At 42.4% G+C, this 16,460-nt stretch overlaps 3 protein-coding genes across 5 annotated transcripts in view; 1 reads left to right on the forward strand and 2 right to left on the reverse strand.

The window, feature by feature from the left end:
* The window catches only part of LOC129865703 (N-alpha-acetyltransferase 38, NatC auxiliary subunit-like), a 5,430-nt gene extending 650 nt beyond the window's left edge, over positions 1–4,780 (forward strand). Inside the window, exons 1-3 of one of the 3 annotated variants that reach the window (XM_055938668.1) lie at positions 1–38; positions 2,513–2,690; positions 4,363–4,780. The exon at positions 1–38 is cut by the window's left edge and continues 524 nt beyond it. In XM_055938668.1, coding sequence (XP_055794643.1) covers positions 1–38; positions 2,513–2,690; positions 4,363–4,487 — 341 coding nt within the window. In that variant the 3' untranslated portion in view covers positions 4,488–4,780. The remainder of the gene's footprint in view (positions 39–2,512; positions 2,691–4,362) is intronic. The other 2 variants (XM_055938667.1, XM_055938666.1) reach the window with 2 other exon arrangements.
* A 1,308-nt stretch (positions 4,781–6,088) lies between these two features.
* On the reverse strand, positions 6,089–13,250 carry LOC129865702 (dnaJ homolog subfamily C member 3-like). The gene is made up of 12 exons (XM_055938665.1): positions 12,772–13,250; positions 12,247–12,357; positions 11,801–11,925; positions 11,559–11,633; positions 11,054–11,197; positions 10,584–10,765; positions 10,173–10,292; positions 9,248–9,353; positions 8,871–8,991; positions 8,460–8,592; positions 8,080–8,228; positions 6,089–7,866 (listed from the first exon to the last, which is right to left on the reverse strand). Exons 1-12 carry the CDS (start codon positions 12,854–12,856, stop codon positions 7,724–7,726), a joined length of 1,494 nt encoding a protein of 497 aa, XP_055794640.1. The 5' UTR covers positions 12,857–13,250; the 3' UTR covers positions 6,089–7,723.
* Positions 13,251–13,582: 332 nt separating this feature from the next.
* Positions 13,583–16,460, reverse strand: cldn15a (claudin 15a). Its single transcript, XM_055938669.1, has 5 exons — positions 15,806–16,460; positions 15,120–15,284; positions 14,820–14,901; positions 14,545–14,652; positions 13,583–14,224 (listed from the first exon to the last, which is right to left on the reverse strand). Exons 1-5 carry the CDS (start codon positions 16,020–16,022, stop codon positions 14,128–14,130), a joined length of 669 nt encoding a protein of 222 aa, XP_055794644.1. The 5' UTR covers positions 16,023–16,460; the 3' UTR covers positions 13,583–14,127.

Here is a 16,460-nt window from a genome sequence, read left to right on the forward strand (position 1 = left end):
AATTTGAAGTACAATACATTTCTCATCCCTGGATTGAGGTATGTTTTCCGAGACATTTCTTGTGCCGGCTGTGCAGTGTCTACACAGGAAGTTTGTCCGACCCTAGTGTAGCTGTAAGCAAGCCGGTCGGATCTGCTGGCTACAGTACTATTGGCATTACCAAGAATAGTTGGACCAGAAACATCTGTTAAATGTGGCCTACTTTTGCATTTCTTAAAGGGTACATTTAAATAGTCTAAAGTAGCTTCTTCTCCTTAGCTCTAATCTAACCCAAAGGCTGGCAGATGGCGATATTGAGTCGTTTCGTCTTTAAAGCTCATTTAAGCTTGACCCGGAAATGTGGACCGGATGCTCCGTACAGAGTGTGTGACACAATTGCAGCCAAATCATGCTCAGTACTGCATCGCCGTGCACCTCCCAAGTTTTGTAACAATGCGGAGGGCACCTTGTCAACCTTGCCAAGGGGAAGCTTGACAAGCATACGAGGAGAAGAAGCCAGACGGTTGAGATGCACCCAGTATCACCATTATGCTTCTTTTACTTGTGGGTAAATCCATTTGAATTCGATCGCTTTTTGACAGCACCCCTTTTGATTTGAATGAAACCTTTCATACATACTTGCCCATTGTAGAAGTGCTCAGAAAGTTACTGAGCCCCTTAAGGGGCATGGCCACCAGGCTAATCCATTCCCTCAGTTGTATTATCCATTCCCTCTGATTATTTATGTTCTCTGTTTTTTTTTAAATTAGTTCCCTCAGATTTTGTATTCTTCCCTACATTTAAAAAAATCTATTTCTACAGATGTTTTATTTGTTACCTTGTTTTTTTTATCCATTCTGTTTTTTTTTCATTCATTCCCTCTTCTCCATGACGGTCCCACTTGGCCAATAACATATTGCAGCCTAATTGTTTTTCTATTTAGTTAATTACATGCTTCAAATGGTGATGATCACTGACCATTCATTAGCTCATTTCCAGTTTGTGTTTTCATATGTCCCACGAATCATAGGGGCAAATAATAGGTAACAGATGTGTAAAACCACTCAAGGTACAAATACGGTGCTCTCATCCCTAGGCAATAAATCCGTCTGGCTCTGCTTCATGACCTTAGCTCTTCTGTCTATTTTCCAAAGGATTTCTTTAGCTACATCAGCTGATTTCCAGGTGAATGTATTGTCATCGCAACCAAGCAAATAGCTATCAGTTTTAGTTATAAACATACTACATAGAGCCAGAGCTGCTTTAAACCATCTTTCTGTGTGCCTGGTTGGCTATGGCAGATGTTCACCTGCCTAGTGCAGGGATGAGAGTGCATCATTGCACCAGAATTATGCACAGTAAATTCGCATGCCGTTTCTTTCTGCCACCGGTGAGTCACATACACAATTGCGTTTGTCTGGACCATGTTTTACTGGACATATGTCCCTGACTTTATGCACAAGGTGTAATACACTGGGTTGCGGGGAGGAGAGGTGCTCAAAATGGATCCATGTGGCATGAATCCGAGTGTAGCCTATCTGGTTTGCATCCTAAACATGCATCATTCATTTATGACTGCGAGTGATGCTCCTGGCTTTTCAGGCATATGAACACATCATTTGAAGCATGTAATAACTAAATAGAAGTACATTTAGGCTGCAATGTGTTATCGGCCAAGTGGGACCGTCATGGTAGCCTACATAAGGAGAAGCGGGAACGAATAAACAAATAAAACAGAGGGAAAGTATAATTAATCAGAGGGAATGGAGAGGGAAAAAATGATGGAATGGATTAGTCCGTTTTTTTTTTTTAACACACCATGACCCCTAAGGAGCTCCATGACTTTCTGAGCATGTCTACAATGGGCATATATGTATGGAAGGTTTTGTTCAAATCAAAAGGGGTGCTGTCAAAAAGTGATCGAATTCAAATGGATTTACCCACAAGTAAAAGAAGCATAATGGCGATTTTGGGTGCATCTCAACCGTCTGGCTTCTTCTCTTTGTATGCTTGTCAAGCTTCCCCTTGGCAAGGTTGACAAGGGGACACAACTTTTGAACACTTAATTTACCTAGCTCTGATCCATTCACATGCGTCGGATACGCACGCATGCGCATGGACCAGAGCTAGTTTGACGGTAAACAAAATGCTCAAAAGTAGGTTGTCTTATAGTCCTGGACAGTCATGGTAGCCTACATAAGGAGAATGATGTTTTTAGGCCTAGAGATAGGCTACTTAAATCCACAAGGACTTCAGGAGTAGCTTATTTTTTTTGTAGGGAACGAATAAAAAATTGTAGGGAACAAATAAAAAATCAGAGGGAACGGATACAATTTTTTGTAGGGAACGGATAAAAGAAACTGAGGGAGCAGATTGGCCCGGACTTTTATCTCCTGAATGTTTTGGCATTCGCGATCAAAAAGTCAATTTCTGACCAGAAGGGATGCTGTCAAAAAGTGATTGAATTCCAAGGGATTTACCCTTGAATGATTATAGGCCTATCATCTAATTTCTCCCCAATCCCTAATTCTAGGGGCAGAGTGAACTGTCATCCTCTTCTTCCAGAGTGCGTCAGAAGCTGGAGAGCCTGCTGAACAAGAACATGAGAATCAGAATGACAGACGGACGGACGCTGGTGGGACTGTTCCTGTGCACAGATAGAGACTGCAACGTCATCCTGGGGTCAGCTCAGGAGTTCCTCAAATCCTCAGGTAACTAAAGTACATATTAGGCCTACATACTCTAGCAAGTTCACTGCTCTTCACCCCTGTTCCTGCAGAGCAGTCGGTGCAGGGTTTTGTCCCAACCCAGCACTAAACACACCTGATTCAGCTGATTAGTCAATCATTAGTTGATTTGCTTGTAAAAACCTGCAATCAGAAATGCAAACCATATTTCCACATTTTGTTGTGTTACGGCCTGAATTAAAAATTAATTAAATGTATCTGTCACTAGCCTACACCCAATACCACATAATGTAAAAGTGGAGTTATGTTTTTAGATTTTTTTCAAATCAATTAAAAATGAAAAGCTGAAATGTCTTGAGTCAATAAGTATTCAACCCCTTTGTTTTGACAAGCCTAGATAAGTTCAGGAGTAAAAATGTGCAAGTCACATAATGAGTTGCATGGACTCTGTGTGCAATAACAGTGTTGAACATAATTTTTTTAATGACTACCTCATCTCTGTACCCCACACATACAATTATCTGTAAGGTCCCTCAGTTGAGCAGTGAATTTCAAATGCAGATATTCAACCAATTTTTCCAATGCCTCGCAAAGAAGGGCACCTATTGGTAGATGGCAAAAAAGAAAAGCAGACATTGAATATCCCTTTGAGCATGGGGAAGTTATTAATTACACTTTAGATGCTGTATCAATACACCCAGTCACTACAAAGATGCAGGCATCCTTCCTAACTCAGTTGCCGGAGAGGAGCGAAATTGAATTTCTCATGGATTTCACCATGAGGCCAATGGTAACTTTAAAACAGTTACAGAGTTTAATGGCTGTGATAGAAGAAAACTGAGGATGGATCAACAACATTGTAGTTATTCCACAATACTAACCTATTTGACAGACTGAACAAAAGGACGCCTGTACAGTATTACCTTAGTCCAACAAAGCATGAATAAAAAATGTTATGTTGAGGGCAAATCCATTACTGAGTCATGTAATGGGTATGCTTGTAATCGTTAAGGACTGGGAGTTTTTCAGGATAAAGAAACTGATTGGAGCTAAGCACAGACAAAATTATAGAGGAAAACCTGGTTCAGTCTGCTTTCCACCATACACTGGGAGAAGAAGACTGTGAATGTTCCTGAGTGGCCGAGTTACAGTTTTGACGTAAATCTACTTGAAAATCTACACCAAGACCTGAAAATAATTGTCTAGCAATGAACAACAACCAATTTCACTGAGCTTGAAAAACTTTGAAAATAATAGTGGGCAAATGTTGCAAAATCCAGGTGTTTACATTTCTTAAGAGACTCACAGCTGTAATCGCTGCCCAATTTGCTTATACAAAGTATTGACTAAGGGGTGTGAATACTTTATATAAATAAGATATTTCATTTTCAATAAATTTGCAAAAATGTCTAAACATGTTTTCCCTTTGTCATTATGGAGTGTTGTGTGTAGATGGGTGAGAAAAAAACATTTAATCCATTTTGAATTCGGGCGGTAACACAACAAACTGTGGGATAAGTCAAAGGGTATGAATACTGAAGGCGCTGTAGCTCTCTGGGACCGGCAGTAAGCACTACTCTAGCTTCCCCACATGATATGTAGTTTCTATTTTGTAACCTGACCATTATTACACTGTGTGTACAGATCCATATTTAAAATGTATTTTGTGTGCTTGTCTTGCTTGTTTTTGCATCAGACTCCTTCTCCCAGGGTGAGCCCAGAGTGCTGGGGTTAGCCATGATTCCCGGCCACCACGTGGTCTCCATCGAGGTGGAGTCAGACACCCTGGCCGACACACAGGGGTTCGGGGGCAGCCACTGAAGAACAAGCTGAGCTCACCCAAAGTTGGAGGACACTATCCTAGAAAAGGCTACAGTACAGACTTGAAATGGAGAATTCAATCAAACGAATTCCAGATGCGGCTGATCTCTGGTGCCAGTGTCGTGGGTTTACCAGTCAGAGCCAAGATCTGTGCGAAATGTAACCAAGCATCCCCAGTGACATTAGTGTGTGTGAAGTTAATACGGAGTATAAAAGGTATTTGCGCAATAAGGGGCATGGGACTGAGCCAGACTGTACAGTATGTGTCTGTGTGATAAATGTTTTTCAATACATTTCAGTATCTAAACCTGTCTGATCTGTCAATGAGGAACGATGCAGACTTTCCTTATATACTGATAGTGCAGCAGTTACAGATAGTTCAGAGCATATGAATAGCTAAAGTGAATTACTTGACTTAAAACCCTTGGCTTCTATTAGGAGAATAGGTTATTGATGAATGTCCTCCATCTCACTCATCAGGGCAAGTCTTTCCAGGTCACACCATCAGTTAGCTGTTCAGTAGAGATCAAGTCAAATTTTATTGGTCACATATGCATATTTAGCAGATGTAGCGGCAGTACAGTAGTATCTAATAATTCACAACAATACACACATCTAAATGAATGGAATTAATATATAAATATTAGGATGAGCAATGTCAGAGTGGTCTGGACTAAAATGCAGTACGTAAACATTAAAGTGACCAGAGATTCCTTGTCTATGTATAAAGGGCAGGGTTGAGTAACCGGGTGGTAGCCAGCTATTTAAATGTCTGATGGCCTTGAGATAGCTGTTTCTTTGGTCCCAGCTTTGATGAGCTCAGGTGCTGTAGATGTCCTGAAGGGCAGGCAGTGTGCTTCCGGGGATGCGTTGGGCTGACCACACCACCCTCTGGAGAGCCTTGCAGTTGTGGGTGGCGCAGTTGCCGTACCAAGCGGTGATACAGCCTGACAGGATGCTCTCAATTGTGCATCTGTAAAAGTTTGCGAGGGTGTCAGGGGCCAAGCCATATTTCTTCAGCTTCCTGAGGTTGAAGAGGTGCCGTTGCGATTTCCTGAAGTCCACGATCAGCTCCATAGTTTTGTTGACGTTATTTTCCTGGCACCACTCCGCCAAAGCCCTCACCTCCTCCCCGTAGGCTGTCTTGTCATTATTGGTCATCAGGCCTACTGCTGTTGTATCATCTGCAGACTTGATTCAATTGGAGGCGTGTGTGGCCACGCAGTCATGAGTGAACAGGGAGTACAGAAGGGGGCTGAGCACTCACCCTTTTGGGGCCCCTGTGTTGAGGAGCAGCAAAGTGGTGTTGTTTCCTACCTTCACCAGGGCGGGGTTCAGACTCAGGGCCCCGAGCTTACAGGATTGCAAAAGTTAGCTATTATTTTCTGGTAATGTGTTTGGTATACTCAGTGTATAGGCGTGTCAAATAGTTCAGGCACACATTTTTCATGGAACTAGACAAACCTGCTTGCTACTGGAAGATGATTTGCACAACAAAGACAACTCAAACATGAGCGAGAGATGGTATGCCATCAGTATAGTACTAAAATTTTACCTGAACCATGAATTTATAACAATAAAATAACCACAGAGAACAGGGGTTTGTTCCATATTTTAATAGTTTGAGCATTTTAGTTCATTCAGTTTGGCAACGAGAAAACCCCCTAGAAACAAACCTGTACCAGGCAGTTAATTCAACAAGGTTGTCACATTAAAAATGATCACGTAGTTGAGCAGTCAGTGACATAAAAAGCTTTCAGTTACAGCTATACTGCATCCTTAGAACTCAAATTATGTTATCAGTGGACTTGACAGGATGATATTGACAATCCATCATTTGGTTGTAGTCCATAATTTACTCGATACACTAAAATGACACAAGTCATTTGTTTGTCATTGCAGGGAGTCCCTTCAGTTGCTTTGGACTGGGGAACACAGGAGGATTAGTTATTAAAAAGACCGGCAAATAAAAAGTTTTCAAAAGACACTTTGAAATCAATGAAACAGGACAGAGAGAACACAGGCTCTTTCAGGAAGTAGACAGACATGCATCATCCACTCACCCTTTTGACTGGGTATACAACCAGGAAGGAGTAGGTCACCAACTAGTCCATAACACCTGTCGTGTCAATTAAGTTAGGTCAAGGGTATATTCAGTGGAGAACATTCAAAGCTTTGCAGATAACAGAACAGACATTGTTTAGTGAAGACGAAAACGACGTCAATCTCTTCTAAAACATTCTGAAAATAAATCAGTTTGAGTAGCTTGGGTGCCAGTCTGAATCTGCTTTTATCCAACTTGAGCTTATCTAAGTATTATTAAAAAAGGTCCAATACAGCGTTTTTATCTCAATATCAAATCATTTTGGGGTAATAATGAAGTACCTTATTGTAATTGGTTTCATGTCAAATTGTGTTCTCAAGCAATAATTTTGCTAGGACTGTCTGGGAGTGGTGTAGCTTTTATTGGCAGAGGGGTTTGTAACTCTTTCTTATTGGTCTATTAAACAAATTCACCGCCTAGTGATGTCACCAGACAGGCCAAAACTCCATCCCACCAACACAACAGGCTGAAATTTCAAAGAGCTCTTATACCAAAAAGGGCATATAATTTTCACAATATTAATCCATCCTGAGAGAATATATATATAAAGCAGAGGAAAATCACATTTGACTGCACTGGGCCTTTAAATAAATGGAGAAACAGTCCAGCATCCAGGCTAGTTGAGCAAAAACCAAAAGAGCTACGCTGAATAGATGAAAAATGGAAGAAATACCAAGCAAAAGTAAAAGCAGCAGCAGACATCCCAAAGAAAAATAACATGGAGGGATGCAATGACAGGATCAACAGCCTGGGCCAAGTTGGGAGGACTGAACAGCGCACTAATGCAGGACTTTATTGGCGCGTCTTCGACCACTCGAGTCAACAGCCGACAACATTGTCACTTAGTTTCATCCATGTAGAATCTGTGGTAGGAAAGTTTAACTCTGTACAACTCAACCCCTCGCGGTACAGTAGTAGTCCAACGCCTTCGACAGTGTCGTTCACATCCCCATTGTCTCACTACATTACCCACAACACCCCACATCCAACCTGAATCCTCCAAATCCAACCCCCGGGTACGTCCACCAGTTACTCCACGGGTTGTCATAGCCCTAAAATCCTCCAATTGTAAATCCTTCCTGGTTCCGTCAGTCAGCTCAGCTCTCCCCCCATGTTTCTTGTCTCGTCCTCACTAGTGGTGGAACTTGAAGTGGTAGTTGCCGCCAGACTCGAAGGGGTTGAAGTGGAAGGGCCATCCCTGGCCACCCTGACCGCCTCCCTGTTGACTCTCTGGGTCCAGGGGGTCCTCACCAGAGTCAAACTTCTGGCGCATTTCTAACGGTTCGGGGTAGGGAGACATGAATAATGCACAACAAGTTTAACACATGTAGATTCCAGGAAAGAGGTCCGACAGGACGTTAACATACTGCAAATAGTTTACAGCTTCCTAAATACAGTCATAGATTTTCCAGTATGGGAGGGTTTAGTTAGTTGTGATCTTATCTACCAGCTTGAGCAACATTATCAGGTACGTATACAGTTCATTACCTGGGTCCGTGAGCACCTCTTTAGCAGAGGCGATGTCGATAAACCTCTTCTCTGCCTCCTTCTTTTCCGACTCCTCTCTGAAGTTGTCAGGATGCCACTGTTGGGCCAGTTTCCTGTACGCCTTGATTATTTCCTGTTTGTTGGCACTCCTGGAGAAAAACAACATGTTGGTAATGTAAAAGCTTGTTTGAATACAAGGAGCAAATGCATCCCCATTACCTTGAGGTGATCACAGATGGTGAAAATAGAATATCATTCAATAGAATCAACTTGTCCAATTGCTTATAGATCATAAATACACTGTAGATTATGCCAAGGAAGGAAGGAATTATGCTTTGACGTAGTATTGAACAGAGCTCCCGTCTCTAGGTCAGTCATACCTATTGACACCTAGGATCTTGTAATAGTCCCTCTTCTGGGAGAGCTTGAGCAGTTTCTGGGCTCGCTCCAGACCTTCCCTGATCTCATTGTTCTCCATGTCAAACTCCCTCGCTTCCTGGTAGTCCTCCACCGCTAGAGAGAGGGAGGGCAAGGTAAGGGGAAAAAGGCAGAGAGAGAAAGATCAAAATGGATACTTGACAAAGCTGGTACAATGATCCCGCTGGGATTTGGATGTGCAGTAATCAGGGCGGCGTTAGACTGGTCCTGGCTACAAAACACCGAGTTTGTTTACATGGCAAGTTCGACAGCCAGTGTTTGAGTACTTGACGGAGGGGAAACAAATGCGGCACAAAGTCTTATCACTGCGTGTCATCATTCTCTTTGCTACAGTAATAGCATGGTGAAAGTACCTTTCTCGTAGTCCTGGTTGAGGATGAATGCCTCAGCTCTGTCTCGGAGGATGTTGATGTTGCGTGGGTCTCTCTGGTGGGCCTCTGAACAACTGTCTATTGCCATAGCAGGCATCTTGTTCTGGTGGAGACAAATGGAGTAACACTTATAAGCATCATCATTGTTTCCCCATTCTATTTGTAATTACTTAACTTTAAAAATGATATGACTAATTATGTGAAATCAGCGGTTGTAAAAGTAATTCAGAGAATTTCCGATACACTAACAATTGACTTGACTTCAGTAGAGGGACAGGTCATGCTAATCTACATACGTGACTATGGTCAAAGAAATGGCCCACTCCATGGGTGAAACGTGTCTATGTGATGGGACCCACCTTGACCAGGCAGAAGCAGATTCTCTCCATGGCCTTATTGGTGTAGTAGGGGACATTAGGCTCTGTCCTCATCACCGACTCATACTTGTCTATGGCATCCTGATACCTGAAAACAAACATTTAATAATATTCATTTTAGGACAAGAGTTAAATAGAACCGCCATACAATAGTCATATCTAAAAATCAACCAAAGTGGCTACAAATAGTTTGAGTGATAAAACTGTCAAAGAAACCTGTCGAGGGAACTGAAATATAAAACTTCTATAGGGAATGAAGCACTGCCCACAGGGAGGGACTACCACATAGAGATGGCCTACCACACAGGGATGGTCTACCACACAGGGATGGTCTACCACACAAGAATGGACTACCACATAGGTAGGCAGGGATTGACCTGTTGCTTGGGGTATATGAACTGAGCCGTCGCTCAAGTTGAGCCTGCTCTAAAGTTGCCCCATTAGGCAGGTGATTAAAAAAAACGAAAACAACCAAACTGCATAGAATTCCAGTAGCCTAAAACATAATGTATCTTTCTGGTTCCTCCCCATTGTTTAAGTGAAAAATAGACAATTTAGGGCATTTATGGCAGACGGGCAAGTTGAGCCTTCTCTAATATGCTGATTTTTTTTACTGATCACAACAAAAATACAAAGAATTGCAGTACTGATCTTTGACTACTCCCCTTTGTGTTGGTGAAAGGCAGGCAACATATGGCACTTCTGCGTGTAAATAGCTAATTTACATTTTCGGGACAGTGATCATAATTTCTGGGCAACACCCCCCCCCCAAATTTTTTAAAATACTTCGGATTTGTCTGATGGGCAACTGCATTTCAGTCTTTAATGTCAATCCCTGGAAGGAAAACCTAAGAGAAACCCCCACAGGGACTAGACTGCCATACTAGCTAGATGCAGTGGTACTGACCTTTCCCCCTGGATGTGCTCCTCGGCAGAGTCCAGCTGCTTGCTGAGCTTCTTCACCTGTTTGTAACGGGAGAAACACTCCTTGTCGTCCTGATCCAGCTTCAGACACTCCCTGATGTGACTGCAGAGGGAGAGGGAAAGAGAGACAGATTTACACATTGCAAAGCGGTTTGAGATTTTTTGCCTGTCAAACAAAATAAAAAAAGTGTTAGTGTGTTTGAAAGAGGGTAAGCATTCTTTACTCACTCTCAAACTTCAAGTGTCACAAAAATCAACCACAGATACAAAAACACAAACCAATGTTTCTCTGAAGCTCACAACCTCGTCATTTACATGTATTTGCTTGGTAAATGTGGTTGTTTGTTTAAAATCACTCCTGCCTATTTCTAATACAATTTTCTAGTGAGCATACCCTAGTGACTCCTGGTGCTCCCCCAGGTCATAGTGCAGATTGCTGAGCTTGAGGAAGGCAGCTCGGTTGTCGTTCCTCAGCCGGGTGGTGGGGGTCAGGTCCTGGATGGCCTTCCGAGGGTCTCCCAGACGAATGTGGCATTCAGCCCGGAGCTCCCGAGACTCAGGGTCCCAGGGGGAGAGCTGGAAAGAGAGAAGGGTGGGAGGTAGGTAGGAAGAGTTCAGTGGTGTGAATTTTTTCTTTGTGTGAATTTATGATTTGATACCAAGTCTGTTGAAGTATAGTGCACCACAGATTGATGATCAAGTTTAAGAGGCTAGGTGAAATCGAGTTCTCAATGTCTAGGCCCTGTGGCAGAGCTAACCCCTACCTCCATGACCAGGCCCAATGTCTAGGCCCCGTGGCAGAGCTAACCCCTACCTCCATGACCAGGCCCAATGTCTAGGCCCTGTGGTGGAGCTACTCCCTACCTCGACGACGCGGTCCAGCACAGTGATGGTGTAGCTGTAGTCTCCTCTGTGGTGGGCCGCGTGGGCCTGCTCCTGCAGCTCCTCAAGCTCGTTGGCCCTCATCAGCTGGTTCCGCGCCTCGTCCTGGTCAGAGGATTGCTGCAGCTGAGGAAATTTAAAAACGTTAAGGTTTCTGAAGAAACTGTGTGACATAGCAATTATAAATATATAATAGACGACTCATATCAGGTCTATAAATACATAATAGAACACAACTCATATCAAGTGTATCTAATCATTCAGATTCCCTTAACCTCACCCACATCACATAATTGCAATGACAAAGGGATAATGAATGAGATTTTTTTTTTAATGCAATTTGAGACAGAGTATATGATGAGGGTATGTGAAAAACAGCAGAGAGATTTGGGTTGACAGATGGATAAGGTGTAACTAGACATAGAAATATAATTAATAGTATGGTAGTAGTAGAATAGCTGCTATATTTTTATGCATCTAGACTTACCACAGCCTCAAAGTCCTCCCGGGCCTCCTGGGTGTTACCCTGCTTCAAGAAGATATTCCCTCTCTGCAGTCTGGCCTGGAAACATGGAGGCAGAGAGAGGGAAGAGGGGATATGGAGTAGAGCGGGATGGAGATAGAGTTTTTTAATCTCAGAGTTAATAACAATTTCACACAATTGTTGTTGATAACCGTGATTTATCATGATAACAGAGATGTTGTCGACAACTGTCTGTGTCCACTCACAGCGAGGAAGTCAGGTTTGAGCTGGATGGCTCTGGTCAGGTCCGGCAGGGCAGACTTGGACTTTCCCATAGCCAGGAACACAGCTGCCCGCTTGTAGTAGGTCAGGTAGTTCTTATAGTCGCCCTCTGAGGGAAGGGATAGGGTAAAATACAGTAGATAAGTAGGAGAACACAATAGATTTCTACTTTCATGTGAGTATTATTTATTAGGCGTACATGGACACATGACTGAGAATGTGTAGTTGACTCAATGTGTTGACCTGAAAGAATAAAAGAACAAGGGAGAGAGATATCTGAAATAATCCATCGCTTGAAGGGACTTTGTTATGTGGAAGCAGCTTGACTTATTACAAACAGAGTACAGACAGAGAGGGAGACCGACAAACAGGCTACATGGGCAGTGATGTTGGAGCTATAATGATGTTCGTGTCTGGTTGGTAACCTTACCCACTGCAGAGTGGTAGTGGGACAGGGCCTCCGCCAGTTGACCGGCAGCCAACAGTTTACGGCCCATCTCCAAGTGCTGCTCAATCTCCACATGAGTTGCCCCCAAGACACCTGAAACAAAACACTTCGTGTGAGCCTCTTGGAAGCCCCCATAGGCAATTGCTCACATAACCACATAGGAACTGACCTAAATGAATGAGACAGAGTAGCTATGTTCATGAATGTTGTGTAATTTTAACAGTAGACATACATTCCTCCCTGTAGATTTAAATCATAGGACTTGTTTGTAAAGGGAGTATGTAAAAAAACTAAACCAACAGCCAAAGGGTTTCGATAGCCTAGTTAGCCTACAGTAGTTAACAAGGGCACACAGAAAACTACCTGATTATCCTGTACAATCGGTCGTAGCATACCTAGCTAAGGAAATAACCGAATACTTAGTTACCGGTATTTTTTAAATCAACAACTCTATGCAGACTGAACTATTCGGGCAAAACACATTGCTATCTATCTGTCTGGTCTTACCGTCCAACTGGAGGTCCAGAATGACACAGAGCAGTGACAAGGAAGACAGGACCCCGCTGAGACCTTTCCGTCGCCCCGACTCCATACTTATATACTTCACACTTCTCCTGGAGTTGTATATTTCACGTCTCTCATATAATTTAATTGCAAACTACGTACGATATCATTTAAACGGCAATTTTCTTCATAACGTCTTCATCGTTTTGAGGCTATATGTATTTGTAGTCCGGTTAAGAAATAGTTCCGAGTGACACCTTGGACAGCTAATGGAAGGTTCCTATAATTTACTCGCGTAGGACAACGTTGTTTAGACAGCCAAAATTGCAATATCACATGGACCTAATACATTATTCTAGTTTTCTCTACGTGGCATGACATTGGATAACTTCGGCAGCTGTCAACTTAGGTCCTTTCTAAAGTGAAACTTCACCCGGTCCGGTTTTTACCCCCTCCTTCACGGATTCAAATGCCCTACATTTCTGTGCGATGAGTGGCCAGTTCTAGCAGCACACATCGTTGTTGCCTACCAACGTGGGGCGGTCTCATTGGATGAACTATTTTAGCTCGTAGACAACACTCCCATGTCCATATATGGCACATAACGCCGTCGCTGTACAGTCACTGGTCATACCATAATATTCACAAAGGAATTTTATTGATTAGCCTATCCCTCAGTGTTATCTGTGGGCCAAACACTATGTCTATTGTCTGTGATAATAATAAACATATGGTTGATCATGTTCATGCCTCACTATAAACCGTTACGCATGCTACGTTGGGTTATTAGATACACACAAAATAGTTATTTGAGTATTTAAAGAATCATTTTATTGGGTGGAATTGTAAACAAAACTAATGAACTAAAACAAACATTCAGAATGGCATAGGACAGCAACACCCATCTCAGACATTATAAAACTGTACAAACAATACAAAACATTTCGATAACATCAATACTTGAGAATCAAGTCTTAATCTGTTGGTTTGGACATGCCCCTAGATCTAGATGTTTCATCAAATCATCCCTTTTCATGCCAACATGAGCCTATATCATTATGAAAATAAAAAATGTGATATAATGCAGGCATCAGTCATTAGACATCTCGTTATTTTACAAGCGACATGTTTGCACAGTGCACCACAACCAAACTAACAGGCATAATGTCTTCAATATGAGGTGATTGATCCAAATATGAAAGACATAATATAGCACTTAACCTCCCTCAGCACTATAGATATGGTTTACACATCTTCAACAACTATGCGGTCAACAGTGAGTCTGGTTTGTAGGCATTGGACATGGTGGATAAAGGTGAACCCCATGGTTCATTGGTGCTCTCTCTCTCTCTCTCTTGTTCAAACGTAGGCGTTCCGGCCATAGGAAGTGGCAGCCTGACTCTGCGATGGTGCAATGCCAGAGTACACTGTGCCCCTGGGCTGGTAGGGGTAAGGTCTGAGGAAGAGGATGAGAGGAAGAGTGGGTGAGGAGGGCACACATTGATAAAATAAAACCCCCAATCACCAACCCACATGCATTAAGGATTGAAAAACACACACACACGCACACGCACACACGCACACACACACACACACACACACACACACACACACACACACACACACACACACACACACACACACACACACACACACACACACACACACACACACACAGACAGACAGACAGACAGACAGACAGACAGACAGACAGACAGACAGACAGACAGACAGACAGGCAAACAGAGACACACACATAGTATCCACTGGACTCACTGTTTCTCAGACGTGCCCAGTTTGCAGGCACATGTCAAACAAGATCCCCCAACGATAGCAAGAACAGCAGAGCACCAGCCAATGTAGAGGCCCTCTCCAATCTCATACCTGCAAAACACAGTAGGTCCTACATTTTGTCTAGTTCATAAAGAATAGGCTATATTACATGTTGGCTTGGTGACTGCTCTTCTGTCTAACAGACAGCTGAGGGCAGCAGAGTGCCAGTAGCATAATTGCAGTAATTGGAATGGGTTTGTAATTTCCTTCTCACTTACTTTATCCCGGGATATAATGGATTAAAAAAGTCCTGGGTGATGTTGAAAGCATACCAAGATACTGAGATCATTGTACACAGGCCTGAGAGAGATATATAGTATGTGTGTATGTGTTTTTGTTTGTGTTTGTGTGTGCGTGCGTACGTGCGTGCGTGCGTGTGTGTGTGTGTGTGTGAGAGAGAGAGAGCGGGAGAGAGAAAGAGAGAGAGATTATTTAAATAAATTGTGCACAAGATAATTAAGATTTAGCAGTTATGACTATAAACAGTTAAAGAAAACAGTTTGAGAATATCCCTTTACCCTGAAGCAAGAATAGGACACCTCCAACACCAGCTATTCTACCCTTTAGAACCATGTTCTCTCCAGCTGCTTTAGAACACTGCATCCCGATCATGGTTGCAAGGAGCCCGATAGATCCGCAAATAATCGCAGCAATCATTAGTGCTCGAGACGCCTGGATATATCCTGCGGAACAGAGTGTATGAATAAACACAAATTGTCAATTTCACAAACAAAATGAATTGGCCTATGACATGTTTTTTTTATACTGTAATAACAAATACGAGGATTATTACATTTGTATCAAATGTGATTTGTAAAGAAACATATTGAGTTCTACACATTTTATAGCCAAATAATAGCCAATAATTATGATGATATTTAAGAACATGATCTATTGAAATGGAACTATCCTTCTGTTTTGTGTTTATTAGAGAAGAAAACAACTTTCAAAACTATAATTGTGTAGCAAAAAAAGGTCCGATTTGACTGATTTCATATCAACCAATGATTCAACCTAAATTAATTGTTTTTTGATGTCGTTCTGGGATGATCATATTTGAACCTTTTGACCTCTCAGTCACAAACAAAACATTTCTCAGAAAAAGTGTAACATATGGGCCTTGGCATATTTGTTTAATGACAACAAAACAATATCATCACAGGCAGTAAGTCCAAAATATTCTATTTCTCTAGAATGTCCATACCATTCAGGGCGAGCAGAGAGGGGAACTCGTGGCAGTTGTGGACACCTGTAGAGTCCGTGGCACAGGACATCCATAGGTTCTCATAGATGGTAGAGGTAGTGATGACGCTCCCGTCAACAGTGGAAACCTTCCAGTAACGGTTGGGTATAGCTATACCCACCATCACCCATCCTATAAACCCAAGCAGCAAGGCGACGACCTCCACTATTGGATCCATTCTGTTTTTTCAAGTATTTGGTGATAAATAAATAGAGAAGGCGATAGACCAATAGAGATAAAGAAACAGGGTATTTCCTTCATTAGGTTGTATCCTCTTCAATTGTATTAGATTCACTTCTTTTTGTTTAGGATATTCGTGCTTAAAAAAAAAACGAACATATAGTTCACCGGTGCAAATGTTTTTGAGTGTCTGTTCCCCTTCTTGGACACGGTTGTGTTAGGTTGCCAATGAGAAAGTTTGTTGAGAGCAACAGATATGCTCAATGATTTATCATTGTCTACCTGTGTTCTCTCCCACCCCCTCACACACAGGTTCACACACAGACACAGACACACAACCACACATTCACATACTCACACACACACACTCTCTCTCTCTCTCTCTCTCTCTCTCTCTCATTTTACAGCCTGAAACTGAACAGGTGTCTATCAGGCA

The sequence above is a fragment of the Salvelinus fontinalis genome, chromosome 11 (assembly GCF_029448725.1).
Source record: "Salvelinus fontinalis isolate EN_2023a chromosome 11, ASM2944872v1, whole genome shotgun sequence".
NCBI classification, from domain to species: Eukaryota; Metazoa; Chordata; class Actinopteri; order Salmoniformes; family Salmonidae; genus Salvelinus; species Salvelinus fontinalis.